This window comes from Dasypus novemcinctus, chromosome 1 (genome assembly GCF_030445035.2).
Source record: "Dasypus novemcinctus isolate mDasNov1 chromosome 1, mDasNov1.1.hap2, whole genome shotgun sequence".
NCBI lineage: Eukaryota > Metazoa > Chordata > Mammalia > Cingulata > Dasypodidae > Dasypus > Dasypus novemcinctus.
Window position 1 is genome coordinate 206443320 of NC_080673.1, and position 14191 is coordinate 206457510.

Consider the following 14191-nt stretch of genomic DNA (forward strand, 5'->3'; position numbering starts at 1 on the left):
AAACTGCAACTCAATATTAAAAGAAATCGAAACAGGCCTAAATAACTGGAAGAACATTCCATGCTTACAGACTGGAAGACTACATATCATTAAGGTGTCAGTTCTACTCAAATTGATATACAGATTCAATGCAATCCTGATAAAAATTCCACCAACATTTAAAAAGAAATTGAAAACACAATTATCAAATTTATTTGGAAGGATAAGGGGTTCTGAATAGCCAGAAACATCATAAAAAGGAAAAGCGAACCCTCATCTCCAGATTTTAAATCATATTACCTAGCTATAGCAGTAAAAACAGCATGATACTGGCATAAAGACAGACTTAGACCAATGGAACCAAATTTATGGTTCAGAAACAGACCCTCACATGTATGGTCAAGTGATTTTTGACTAGCCTGTCAAACCTACACAGCTTGGGCAAAACAGTCCATTCAACAAATGGTGCTGAAAGAAACTAGGTATCCATAGCCAAAAGGAAAGAGGACCCCTATCTCACACCTTATTCAAAAATCAACTCAAAATGGATTGAAAACCTAAAACTAAAAGCAAGAGCCATGAAGTTTCTAGAAACAATTTTAGGAAAATATCTTCAAGACCTGGTGGTAGGTGGTAGATTCTTAAAGGAGATAAGAGGAGGACTGAGATGGACTACCGATGTTTAATGTATGGAGAAGTTTTAATTAGCTTTAATGTAAAAGTGTGGAAATATATAGAGTGGATGGTAACAAATAGTGATTAACGGCTATTTTATAAATGGGGATGTGTCAGAAAATGGTAATCTAGGTATGTAAATGCCAACTGACAGAATGCTAGGGAATAATTTTAGGAAATGAATAGCACAGTAAACCAAGAGGTGGATGAGAATTGTGGTTGATGGTAGAGATGCAAGAGTGTCCTTTGTGAGCTAGAGCAAATGTACATCACTAGTGCAGGGTATTGGGAATGTGGAGAAGCATGGGAAAAATACAGCTGGAGTGACCTATGGACTTTGGTTAGCAGTAATAATATAATATTCTTGCATCTATACCAAAGATTACTGTGTTGATATGGGGCAGTATGGAAAATGTGAGCCAAATGTATACTATGGATGTGGTAACAATCAGATTTCTTATCTGTAACAAATGTTCCACCACAGTGTAGTGTATTGATAGAGGGGAGTTGTTTGGGAATTCTGCACATGTGCATGACTGTTTTATAAGTTTACAACTTCTGTCATAAAAAATAATAATAGGGTTGGTTGGGGGAAAATACTTTGGTTAGTAGTAATATTTTGACAATGCTCTTTAATCATTAATTAAACAGGCTTAACAACAATGTAAGGTTTTGGTGGTAGGGTGAGTTATAAGAGTCCAGTATGATGTTATATATGTTTGTTTTGTAACTTCACAACTATTTCTATACACTTATTATTTATGAGCGATATACTTCAATAAATTTTTTAAAAAGTGAAAAAACAACCTACAGAATGGGAGAAAATATTTGCAAATCATATAAGCATCGAGGTTGGTAAGCATCTAGTATCCTTAATATAAAGAGAACTCTTAAAACTCAACAATAAAAAGACAAACAATCAAATTAACCTGCAGCACAATGTTGAATAGAAGTGACAAGAGCTGCCATCCTTGTCTTGTTCCTGATCTTAGGGGGAGATTCAGTCTTTCACTAGTAAGCATGATTTAATTGCATATTTTTCATAGATATCCTTTATCAGGATGGGCAAAGGACTTGAATAAACATTCTCCAAAGATATGCAATGGTCAATAAACACATGAAAAGATGTCTAACATCATTAGTCATTAGATAAATGCAATTCAAAACCACAATGATGGGGGGATGTGGGGTATATGGGACCCTCATATTTTTTAAGGTAAAATTTTTTGTGATCTAAGTATTTTCAAAAAAATACAGTAAAAATAAATAAATAAAATTTTAAAAAACCACAATGAGATACTACTTCCTACCCACTAGAATGGCTGTACTTTTTTTAAAAAAGGAATATATTAAGTGTTGGCAAGGATACAGACAAATTGGAATCTTCATTCATTATTGCTGGGAATGTAAAAAAGTTCAGCCACTTTGCAAGAGTGATTCCTCAAAAAGTTAAAACTAGAGTTTCCATGAGTCAGCACTTCTACTCTGGGGTATAAAACCAATAGAAATGAAAAAGTGCTAACACAAACTTGTACACCAATGTAAAGAACAGCATTATTCATACTAGCCAACAGTGGAAACAACCCAAAATTCCATCAATAGATGAATGGATAAATAAAATGTGATACATCAATACACTGGAATATTATTCGGCAACAGAAAGAAATGAAAAGTCCTAATTCATGCTACAAAATGGATGAACCTTGAAAATATTATGCCAAGTAAAAGAAATCACACAAGGCCACATATTTTATGATTCCCATTTATATGAACTGTCCAGATGGACAAATCTGTATATAGAGAAAATAGATTTGTGGTTGCCAGGGGTTGGGAGAGGGCAGGAGAGGAGATGAGTAACTGCTAATAGGTATGAGGTTTCCTTTTGGGGAACTGAAAATATTCCAAAATGACGACTGCACAACTCTCTGTGTACACTAAAAATCACTGAATTGGACAATTTAAATAGAAGAATTGTATGGTATGTGAATTGTAACTTAATAAAGCTATTATTTTAAAAAATACACTTAAAGAGGTTAAAACAACTGGGTAGTCCTTTGAGAGGGGAAAGTAATATTGCCCTCTTTATGCCAAATGAAATTAATTTTGATAGTTAAAACAGTGAAACTTTCTTAAACAGAAACTCTAATAGTATTAAAAGAAAATATGTATTGAGTTTTTCAAAATAATCTCAGAGTAAAGGTGTCCTTCCTAAGTACAACACAAAGTTCAGAAGCTAAGAACAAAATGATTGATACATTTATCTATATAAAAATTAAAGTCTCTCCATAGAAAAATATTCATAAGCCAAAAAGCGGAATTATAAAATACATTCACACTGGATAAAAGGATAATTCTCTTGATCCATAAAAAACCTTTACAAGTGAATTAGAAAAAGACAAGCTAACCGTTAATTAAAACAAGAGACCATTCTTCAAATTATGTACAGCAAACAATTTAAAACACTGATGACAACCAATGTTAGCAAAGGCTGTGGATTCAGCTGGCAGGAAGGAAAGCTGACACCTTTTGGAAGGTGACATAAAAAATGTCAATGCATACCTTCTTTGAATTGGAAATCCTAACTTTAAAAAACACAGTTATGAAGGCACTAGACATGGTTCTCCATCTGACTTCTTGTGCTCATGTTCACTTTTTTAAAGAGCTACAGAGTATTCCGTTATGCTGATAAGCCTTATTTTTATTAACTAATCTTTTCCTGAAGTTATCATCAATAATCCTTGTAAACATGCATTGAAAACTGTCTGGAAGTTTAACAGTGTTTACTTCTGGAAAGGATGACTGGCTGGTTTGTGGGGAGAGGAACTTTTACTTACTAATAATAACTTTCTGTTCTGTATAGAACAATGAGCATGTATTACTTCTTTTAAAGTGCTTTTAATAAAAAATGTCACAGTCATACTCTTCATAACTGCAGGTTAGAAAATCTAAAGGTTTTTTCCCTCCCCTGGGAAGAATCATGAAGCTGTAAGGAGAACCCATTATATAATTTTTGAAACAAATATGGAAATCAAGAGAGAATAACAACTAAGAAATGGTACAATGCCAATTTCCTTTCTGACAGGGGAGGTATAATTTACTCACCAATGGAATGTCTAAGTTCACTGCACTGGCTGACAGGGGGTAGCTTCAGCATCTCCCTCCATTTTTTACTACGACCTCTTTTGCCAAAGCCTTAGATTTAAAAAAAAAAAAAAAAGTAGTTTTTAAAATTATGAAAGTCAGAAGAAGTATCTAATAACTACTTCCATTAACGCATCTTTCTATGTCTGTCTGGGTGGTTTGAGTATTATATTTTTACTGTGAGTAAAAATATAAGTTTATGATAATATGTCTTATCTGGAAGGCAGTGTGATGAAGAATAAAAATCCCAAGTGATAAATCAGTCACTGGCATGTCATTTAGAAACCATGTCACCTTCACCTTCTCTCAGTAGTTCTGCTGAGCCTCAGTTTCTAAATTTGTAAGTTGAATCTAACATCATGTATTGTACAGGGCTGCTTAGAAGTATTACTTATACAACAAATCTTTATTGAGTACCTACTAAATGCCAGAAACAGTATGGTAAAAAAGACAAAAATCCCTCTTCTACAGTCTAGTAAGAGAGAGAGAAAAACAGCACATAATGCTAAGTGATAAAAAATTAAACTAATCATACATGATAAACGAAATGAAAAAATCCCAAGCAGGTAGAGGTGTGTGTGCGTGCACGCGTGCATCCTATTTTGACTGAGGTAAGATCAGAGAAGGGTTCTCTGCGAGGGTCACTGCTGTAGTTTCCCAAACGCTAAAACAAATACCGGGCAATGGGTGGGCTTTAACAACAGGAATGTACTGCTTGCTGCCCCCCAGGCTGGGGCCTTCTGGCTGCCGGTCATCTTGGCTTCCTTGGCTTTTCCGTCACAAGGCAATGCACATGGTGGCACCCACTCCTTCCTCTTCCCCAGTCCCTTGACTTCCACCTCCTGGCTGCTCCCCTGGCTTCTTTTCTGTGCCCAATCTCTGCTTATAAGGACGTTGGCCCAACTGGGTTAAGGCCCGCCTCCATCCAGTTTGGGCATGCTTTAACTAAAATATCTTCAAAGGTCCCATTTACAAATGGGTCCAGACCCACAGGGCCAGGGGCTGGGACCTGAACAAGCCTTTCGTGGGGGTCATGATCCAGTTCCCAACAGTCACATTTAGGCAGAGACTTGAAGGGTATGCAGGAGGAAGTCTCAGAAAAAGCTGGAGAAAGAGCATCCCACAGAGAGAGCATGGAAAAAAATTATACTCATAGATTTTATAAGTTTTTTTTTTAATAAGCACTCTTTCTTTAAAAAATTAGAGCCATCAATTTCAAGCATTCTGGGGCACTAAAATTTTACTGAATTTTATCAAAGAGAAAACATCACAGCTTAGCCTGGCATGATGAAAAGACTCCAAGGTCATTAGGAAGAATCGGGAAATCAGAAGGAAAGACCTTCAACATGGTGTTTGGAAAACTGGAGCGAAGGAGACATCTAGAAGATGGATGACCTGACACAAGCTAGGGAGAGAGAGCCTAGCTACAGATACAGATTTGATAGGCACATGCAAAAAAAAGATTACGATCAAAGGTGCAAGGTGGTCTTTCTTAGCCTTTTCACGCCTCTACTACTGCACTCTATATGTCAAATCAGATTGTGAGTGCTAGGCTCCTACATCCCACTCCCCAGATGTCCCAGAGCACTTCAAAGTCAGCATGTTCAAGACTGTACTCAACTTTCCCTTCAGTCCTCCTCCCACGCTCTGAACACTGGTTAACCAACTACCAACTGGCACTCTACCTCCTAGTGCCTCACCATTTCCCTCGAAGACACATCCTGTCCACCTTGCAGGTGCTGGATGCTGCGAGCACACAGGGGACTTTCAAGGCAGCCAAGACCCTGCCTTCCAAGGAACTCACGGGCCCTCTTCTCCTGCCCCTTGCTGTTGTCCACTGCACTCCTCCATATGTCTGCTAACCCGACCCTCGGTAGCTTATCTCTCTTGCCAGCTTTAGTACTTCTTCTTAGCTGGCACCTCTAGTGTCTATTTGACGTTCTGGGTGAGGACCTGTCTCCTGACTAGACTGTAAACTCCTCAGAAAGTATGTCATTCATTGCTGGATCCCCAATACCCAGATGAATGCCTGGCACTTAGAAGGCACCCAATAAATCGTTATTGAATGCATGTATCCCTTTTAATTGCTGTATACATTCAACAAATGTCTATTCATCCATTCACTATTGATTATACTGTAGAGCAAATGTTCTCGTAAATGTCTCCTGCACCACCACTTCTGGCCAGAAGTGGAATCCTTGAGTCTTGGGTATATGATATTTCAATGTTAATTGATAGCATCAAATTCTCTCCAAAGTGGTTGTAATCTACCATAATGACTTATAACACAGTGTACACAGCAAGATGAGTCTCTTGATGAGCACTGCTCAGAATTCCTTTTTACATGCAAAATCAGTTTGTAGATTGAAAAGGGAAAAACAATTCTCTTCCTTCAGTGTTTCCAGTTGGTCTGCAGAAGAGGAGTACTGGGGGGAAAAAAGGAAGTAATTTCATCAAATGACTTAGGGCACTTTCCTCCTGAAGTCAGCTGCAAATGAGCTGCAACCACAGAGGGCTTCGGGTAGTTTCCAGTCTTCTCTTCCTGAATTCTTATCATATCCAGAAAGCTGGGAACACAAGCGTGATGGTGAGAACCAGGCCACATGGTGGCAGCCATACAGGGATGACTGTTTTGAAGAGGCCTCTCAAAGGCATGCTATGGTCACTCAAAGTCCACACCTGCAGCCCTTCCCACTGCACTTCTGGTTACAGGAGGCTCAGTCTGGGAGATGAGAAGTAAGTTGGAGGGAAAGGTAAGTGCAGAGCTATGGGTGCTGGACCATTCTCATCTTCTCTTCCCTTCCCCCAGAGCCCCTTGGCATATGGCCGGCCAGCTACACTATTTCCAGCCTCCTTGCAGGTGGGGCCAGATGACAAAGCTCTGGTCAGGAGAATGGGTGTGGAAAGGACACGTGCCCCTTCCCAGCCTGCTGGTTACAGCATAGCTTGCCACCTGCACTCCTTTCAACAGTCATTCCCTTTCCTTCTGGGCTGGAATGGTGATAACTAGAGCGGCCAAACTCAGCTCTGCATAGCTAAAACATCACCACTGCCGCCACCGATGGAACAGCTGCCCTGCACTGTTATAGGAGCAAAGGAAACTTCCATTACATTTGCGTCATTAGATTGGGGTCTCAGTGATACAGCAGCTTAGTCTATCCTAACTAATAAGCTGGGCTTTGATAAATAAGACGATAGTCCTAGCATGGAACTTGTAACATTTTAAGATAAAAATGAGTATACTTGGAGACTTTGGGAAGATGGTGTCAGAGTAGGTAGGCAGGGTTCAACTCTCTCACAAAAACAATGGAGGAAGGGAAAAAAGCAGGGAGCTGCTTTGGGGATCTGCACATCATTCAGAAGGGTAAGGGACAGAGAGATTAAATGAAAAGCAGGAATGACTAGCCCCCACCCCCAAGGCCACCAGCCTGGATAAAACCCCAGGGTCACTGCAGCCCGGTGAGAGGGGAACACACGTCCTCCTCCCTGGGAAGAGGGACGGTATGGTGTTGGCGGAGAGTGGTTTCTCTTCAGTGAGACTGGCCAGCAGAGCCCACTGCGAATCGGCTCTGGGCAGACCAGAGTCAGGGCAAGTGGAGGCTGAAGGACACGCCTCCCTCTGCTGGCTGGCCAGGAAACTGCAAGGAGGAACCGCTTCTAGGACCCTGTCCTCACAGCCCTTGGGTGCCATCTGCACCCACTGGTAAGGCCCTGGTCCTATTCTGATAATTTAAGCTGGACAACTTTAAAGACTTAGAATGAGCTGAACCAAAAATGAAAGATCCATGAAACAAAACCACTAGGCAGGACAGAGAAATTGACTATCAGAGTAAATTCCCCAACATATTCAGATGCCTACACATCAGCAATAATTTACAAGCCATACTAAGAAACAGGAAGAGAAGGCCCAGCCAAAGGAACAAACCAAAAATCCTGAGGAGACACAGGATTCAAGACAACTAATCAATTATAATCACACAAATCTCCTACACTAATTAAAGGAATTGAAGGAAAATATGACTAAAGAGATAAAGGATATTAAGAAGACATTGGGTGAGCATGAAGAACAATTTGAGGGAAGTGGATGTGATTCAAACAGTTGAGCCTCTGCCTATCACCCGGGAGTCCCAGGTCAGTTTCTGGTGCCTCCTAAAGAAGATAAGCACGACAGAGAGCAGATGGGACAGGATGGTGTGGCGAGCTGACACAACAAGATGATGCAACAAAGAGATTGATGAAGTAAACACAATGAGAGATACAACAAAAGAGGGAGCAGAGGTAGTTCAAAGGATTAGGTGCCTCCATCACACAAGAGGTCCCTGGTTTGGTTCAAGTGCCTCCTAAAGAGAAGACAAGCACACAACAAACAGACACAGTGGGTGCGAACAATAAGGAAGGGGGGAGAAATGGATAAATAAATCTTAAAAAAAAAAAAATTTGAAAGCCTGCAATGAAAAGTAACAGACCTTATGGAAATGAAAAACATGATGGATGAGATTAAAAATATCTTAGAGGAGAGTGAATTGTGGGAAGATGGCATCAGAGTAGATAGGCAGAGTACAACTCTCTCACAAAAACAATGAAGAAAGCTACAAAAGCTGTCCTAGGGGAAAGTGGATGTAGCTCAGGCATCTGAGCTCCAGCCTATCACACAGAAGTTCCATGGTTCGGTTCCTGGTGCCTCCTAGAAAAGACAGCAAGCTGGCATGACAGGGCAGGCACAGCAAGCCAACACAACAAGGTGATGTAACAAGAGACACAAAAAGAAAAACATAATGAGACACAACAAAACAGGGAGCAGAAGTTTCCAGTGCGTCCTAAAGAAAAAATGAGCAAGACAGCGAGATGACAAGATAGGCAGGCATGGTAAGCTAATGCAACAAGAAACACAAGAAGAAAAAACATAACGAGAGACACAACAAAGCAGGAAACAGAGGTAGCTCAAGTGATCAGGTGCCTCCCTCGCACATTGGAGTTCAGTTCCTGGTGCCTCCTAAAAACACAAAGCAAGTACAAACAACAAGGAGGTAAAAATAAATAAATAAATAAAAATAAATCTTAAAAAAAAAAGCTGTCCAAAGAACCTGCTTTGGGGGTCAGCAGACTGGAACAGTGCTTCACGACTCCCAGGAGGGTGAGGGACAGAGAGACAAAGAATCTGAAATAACAAATGTGAGCTACCAAACCCCTGCAGCAGCTTCAAAGAGCTCCATTCCCCCACCCTCAAGATATTAAGCTAGGTAAAACCCCTGGCTCACTGCAGCTGACTGAGAGGGGAACACACATCTTCCTCCCTGTCGGCTGTTACAAGTGAAAAGGGAAGGGGTATTGGAGGGCTCTTCTTCAGTGAATTTGGCAGCAGAGCCCACTTTAAATCTCAGCTCTGGCCAGAAAAAACACAAGAAAACAGAGATTGAAACACCTCCATGGAAAGGTATGCCTATAAGCACCATCTACTGGCTGGTTTGGAAATTGCATGGACAAAATCTGATTTTGGTTCACATTGTACCCTAACTTCTGAGAGAAAATCTGCAACCCATTAGTGAGTCCCTCACCTGATTTCAATAACTTAAGCTGGGCAATTTTAAAGACTTAGAATAAGTTGAACCAAATATCAAAAAAGAGCTATAAAAAAACAAAGTAATAGGTAAAAAAGAGAAACTGGGTGTAGCAATTTGATATAATTGATGAATTCCAAAAACAAATATTGGATTTTGCTTGTAATCCGATCTGTACCTGGGTATGATTGAGTTATGATTACAGCATTGAGTCCCCACCCAGTCCCCACCCCTTGGTGAGTGGGGACTCACAGATAAAAGGCATGGCAAGGAACAGAGTTGGGGATTTCCGATGTTAGAGTTTGATGCTGAAGACCCGGGAAGTCAGTACCCAGAGGAAAGAGAAGCCAGCACCAGGAAGGAAGAAACCTTGAACCCAGAGAAAAGCAAGCCCCAGGAATGTAGGAACCCAGGAAGCCTGAACTCTGGCAGACGTCATCAGCCATCTTGCTCCAAATAGACTTTGGTGAGGGAAGTAACTTATGCTTTACAGCCTGGTAGCTGTAAGCTACTATCCCAAATAAATACCCTTTATAAAAACCAATTGATTTCTGGTATTTTGCATCAGCACTCCTCTGGCTGACTATACACTGGGCATCATGGTAAATATACCAACATATTCAGATGCATACACATTAGCAAAAAATTACAAGTCATACTAGGAAACAGGAAGAGATGGCCCAGCCAAAAGAATAAACCAAATATCCTGAAGAGATACAGGACTTAATGCAACTAATCAATGATAATCGTACAACTCTCCTAAATCAATTCAAAGAATTGAAAGAAAATATGACTAAAGAGATAAAGGATATTAAGATGACACTGGGTGAGCATAAGGAACAATCTGAAAGCCTGCAAAGAAGGCTTATGAGAATGAAAGACAAGATGAATAAGATTAAAAATACATTAGAGGCATATTAGAGCAGATTTGGATTGCTTGAAGATAGAATCAGTGATTTCGGAGGTAGAATGTCCAAACTGGAAAAGACAGGAGAATAGAATGAAAAGAGAACGGAAAAAATGAAACGTCTCATGCGGCAGACTTGGCCCAGTGGTTAGGGCATCCGTCTACCACATGGGAGGTCTGCGGTTCATACCCCTTGACCCGTGTGGAGCTGGCTCATGCGCGGTGCTGATGCGCGCAAGGAGTGCCATGCCACGCAGGGGTGTCCCCCACATAGGGGAGCCCCACATGCAAGGAGTGCGCCCCGTAAGGAGAGCCGCCCAGTGCGAAAGTGCAGCCTGCCCAGGAATGGTGCCACACACATGGAGAACTGACACAACAAGATGACGCAACAAAAAGAAAGACAGATTCCCATGCTGCTGACAACAACGGACAAAGAAGACACAGCAAATAGACACAGAGAACAGACAACCTGGGTGGGGGGGAGGGGAGAGAAATAAATAAATAAATCTTAAAAAAAAAAAAGGAACATCTCAGGGAACTGAATGACAATGTGAAATGCACAAACATATGCATTACCAGTGTCCCAGAAGGAGAAGAGAATGGAAAAGAGGCAGAAAGAATATCCGAGGAAATAATGACCAAAATCTTCACAACCCTTATGAATGACATAAATATTAATACCCAAGAAGGACAATACACCCCAAACAGAACCCAACCAGACCTATCCCAAGACACCTACTATTCAGAATGACAAATATCAGAGATAAAGAGAGGATTCTGAAAACAGCAAGAGAAAAGCAAAGCATCACACACAAGGAAACCTGAATAAGATTACGTGCTGAACTGTCACCAGAAACCGTGGAGGAGAGAAGAAAATGGTATGATGTATTTAAAATACCAGGAGAGAAAAACTGCCAGCCATGAATTCTGTATCTCGCAAAACTGTCCTTCAAAAATGAGAATGAATTCAAAGTCTTTAAAGATAAACAAAAACTGATAGAATATGTCACCAAAAGACTGGAATTAAAAGAGACAGTAAAGAGAGTGCTGCAGCCTGAAAGGAAAAAAATAAGGATGAGAGACTTGGAGAAGAGTGTAGAAATGAAGATTATTAGGAAGGGTAAACTACAGGGTAAAAATATAGACAATAGTACAGTATGACCACAGAGAGCCAAAGGCCAAAATGGATGAAGTAATGCCTTTACAGTAATAACATTCAGTATTAATGGCTTGACCTCCCCAATCAAAAGATGTAGACTGATAGAATGGATTAAAAAAATATGTGCTGTCTATATGTTGTCTACAAGAGACTCACCTCAGATCTAAGGACACAACCAGGTAGAAAGTGAAAGGCTGAACAAAGATATTCCATGCAAATACTATACCTAAAAGAGCTAGAGTAGCTATACCAATATATGACAAAATACATTTTAAATGCAAAACCATTATATGGGATAAAGATTTCATTACATATTAATAAAAGGGGCAATTCACCACGAAGAAATAACTATACTGAATATTTATACAACTAACTTGAGTGCCCCAGGATACATGAGGCACATTGACAAAGCTGAAGGGAGAAATAGCTGTCTCTACAATAACAGCTGGAGACTTCAGTATACCATTCTCAGTATTGGCCAGAACTTCTGGGTAGAGGATAAATAAAGATAGCTTGAATAACATGATAAATGAACTAGACCTAACACACACCTATAGAGCATTGCACCCCAAAACACCAGGACATACATTCCTTTCAAGTGCTCATGGATCCTTCTCCAAGATAGACCATATGTTGGGTCACACACAAGACAAGTCTCAATAAATTTGAAATACTGAAATTTTACAGAACACTTTCTCTGATCATAATAGAGTGAAGCTGGAAATCAATAATGGACAGAAAAAGGGAAAATTGATAAATATATGGAGATTAAACAACACACTTTTTGTAGCAGTTTGATATTATTTATGAATTCCAAAAAAAGATATGTTTGTAAACTGCTCTGTTCCTCTGGGCATTATACCCTTTGATTGTATTAAATTAAAAGATTTTATGTCAACTTGATAACATCAAGATTAGGGCTTTGCTTCAACCACATCAGTAGGGCATGATTCAGAGTTGAGTCCCTGCCCCTGTGGTCGGCTGATTAAAACAGACATGCACAGAAGAGAGAACTTAGTCAGTTTTGATCCTGAGGACCCACAGAGAAGCCTGATAGTTTACAGCTAACCTTGTGATGCAAACAGAGCAGCTGAGAAGCCCTGAGAGAACTAGCCCTATGCCAAACTACAGCTGAGATTGGAAGAAGTTGGGCCCGTGGAGCCTTGAGAAGAAGGAAGAAGAGACCAGGAGAGATCACCCACCATCTCGCTTCAACACATGACAACTTACTTTAGTGAGAAATCAACCTTGTTGGACTCTGTAACTGTAAGCGTTTACCCCAAATAAATAACCTTTATAAAAGCCAACAGATTTCTGGTACTTTGTGTCAGCACCCCTCTTAATTAATACACTTTTTTTACCCTCCCTGAGATGGCTCTCCTCTATTTTCTCATTGTTTGCTCTCATTGTCTGCTTGTTGCCTTCTCATTATCTGTTTGTTTTTTCTTTAGGAGGCACTGGGTACTGAACCTGGGGCCTTCCATGTGGGAGGCAGGTACTTAACTGCTTTTGCCAATCCATTCTCTGCCGTGTTTGTTTTTTGGGTTTTTTTTGGTTGTTGTCTACTCATTGTTTTTACTTTTTTTTTCCAGATATATTTTATTTAATTCCCACCTTGTTGTTTGTGCTCACTCTCTGCTCTCTGTGTCTGTTCATTGTATGCCCTCTATGTCTACTCATCTTCTTTTTAGACGACACCAGGAACCAAACCCAGGATCTCCCACGTGGGAGGGAGGTGCCCAATGGTTTGAGCCACATCCACTCCTTGCCTGTTGTGTCTCTCGTTGTGTTATTTTGTTGTGTCAGCTTGCTATCTTGTTAATCTTCTTTAGAAGGCAATAGGCATTTCTCTTCCCTCCCTACCTGAATAAATTACTGGCCTAACTCAAAAAAAAGAGAAAAGGTACTGAGAACTGAACCTGGAACCTCCCATGTGGGAGGCACTCAACTGCTTTCACGCCATCCGCTCCCTACACTTTTTTTTTTTTAAAGTCTCTTTGAGTCCTACTTTCCCAACGAAGAGTGCAAGAGAGATTTTAAAAAATATATTTATTTTATTTCTCTCCCTCCCCTCCTTCCCCTGTTGTTTGCACTCACTGTCTGGTCTCTGTTCTTTTTCTTTTTTTAGGAGGCACAGGGAACGGTACCCAGGATCTCCCAAGTGAGAGCTCGGGAGGCACCCAATCACTTGAGCCACCTCCGCTCCCTATTTGTTGTCTCTTTGTTGAATCATCTTGTTATGTCATCTTGCCGCCCCAGCCCATCATGTCAGCTGTCCTGCTCATCTTCTTTAGGAGGCATTGGGAACTGAACCCGAGACCTCCCACATGGTAGGCAGGCACCCAAATACCTGAGCACATCCACTTCCTCTGCTCCCTATACTCTTAAATAATCTGTAGGTCAAAGAAGAAATTTTAAGAGAATTCAGCACATATCTTGGAATGAACAAAAATGAGAACACAACATGTCAAAACCTATGGGACACAGCAAAGGCAGTGCTGAGAGGGAAATTCATAGTCCTCAATGCTTATATTAAAAAAGAAGAAAAAGCTAAAATTGAAGATCTACTGCACACCTGGAGGAACACAGCAAACTAATCCCAAATCAAGCTGAAGGAAAGAAATAGTAAAGATGAGGGCAGAAATAAATGAAATCAAGAACAACAACAACAACAAAAAACAATAGAATCAACAACATGAGAAGTTGTTTCTTTGAGGACACACACAAAAAATGGACAAACCCTTAGCTACACTGACCAAGAGAAAAAGAGAG

General features: G+C 40.3%; 1 protein-coding gene across 1 annotated transcript in view; it reads right to left on the reverse strand.

Annotated features, from left to right (window-relative positions):
• The window catches only part of GRK4 (G protein-coupled receptor kinase 4), a 116400-nt gene that overhangs the window by 88817 nt on the left and 13392 nt on the right, over nt 1–14191 (reverse strand). Inside the window, exon 3 of the mRNA XM_058301345.2 lies at nt 3757–3846. Coding sequence (XP_058157328.2) covers nt 3757–3846 — 90 coding nt within the window. The remainder of the gene's footprint in view (nt 1–3756; nt 3847–14191) is intronic.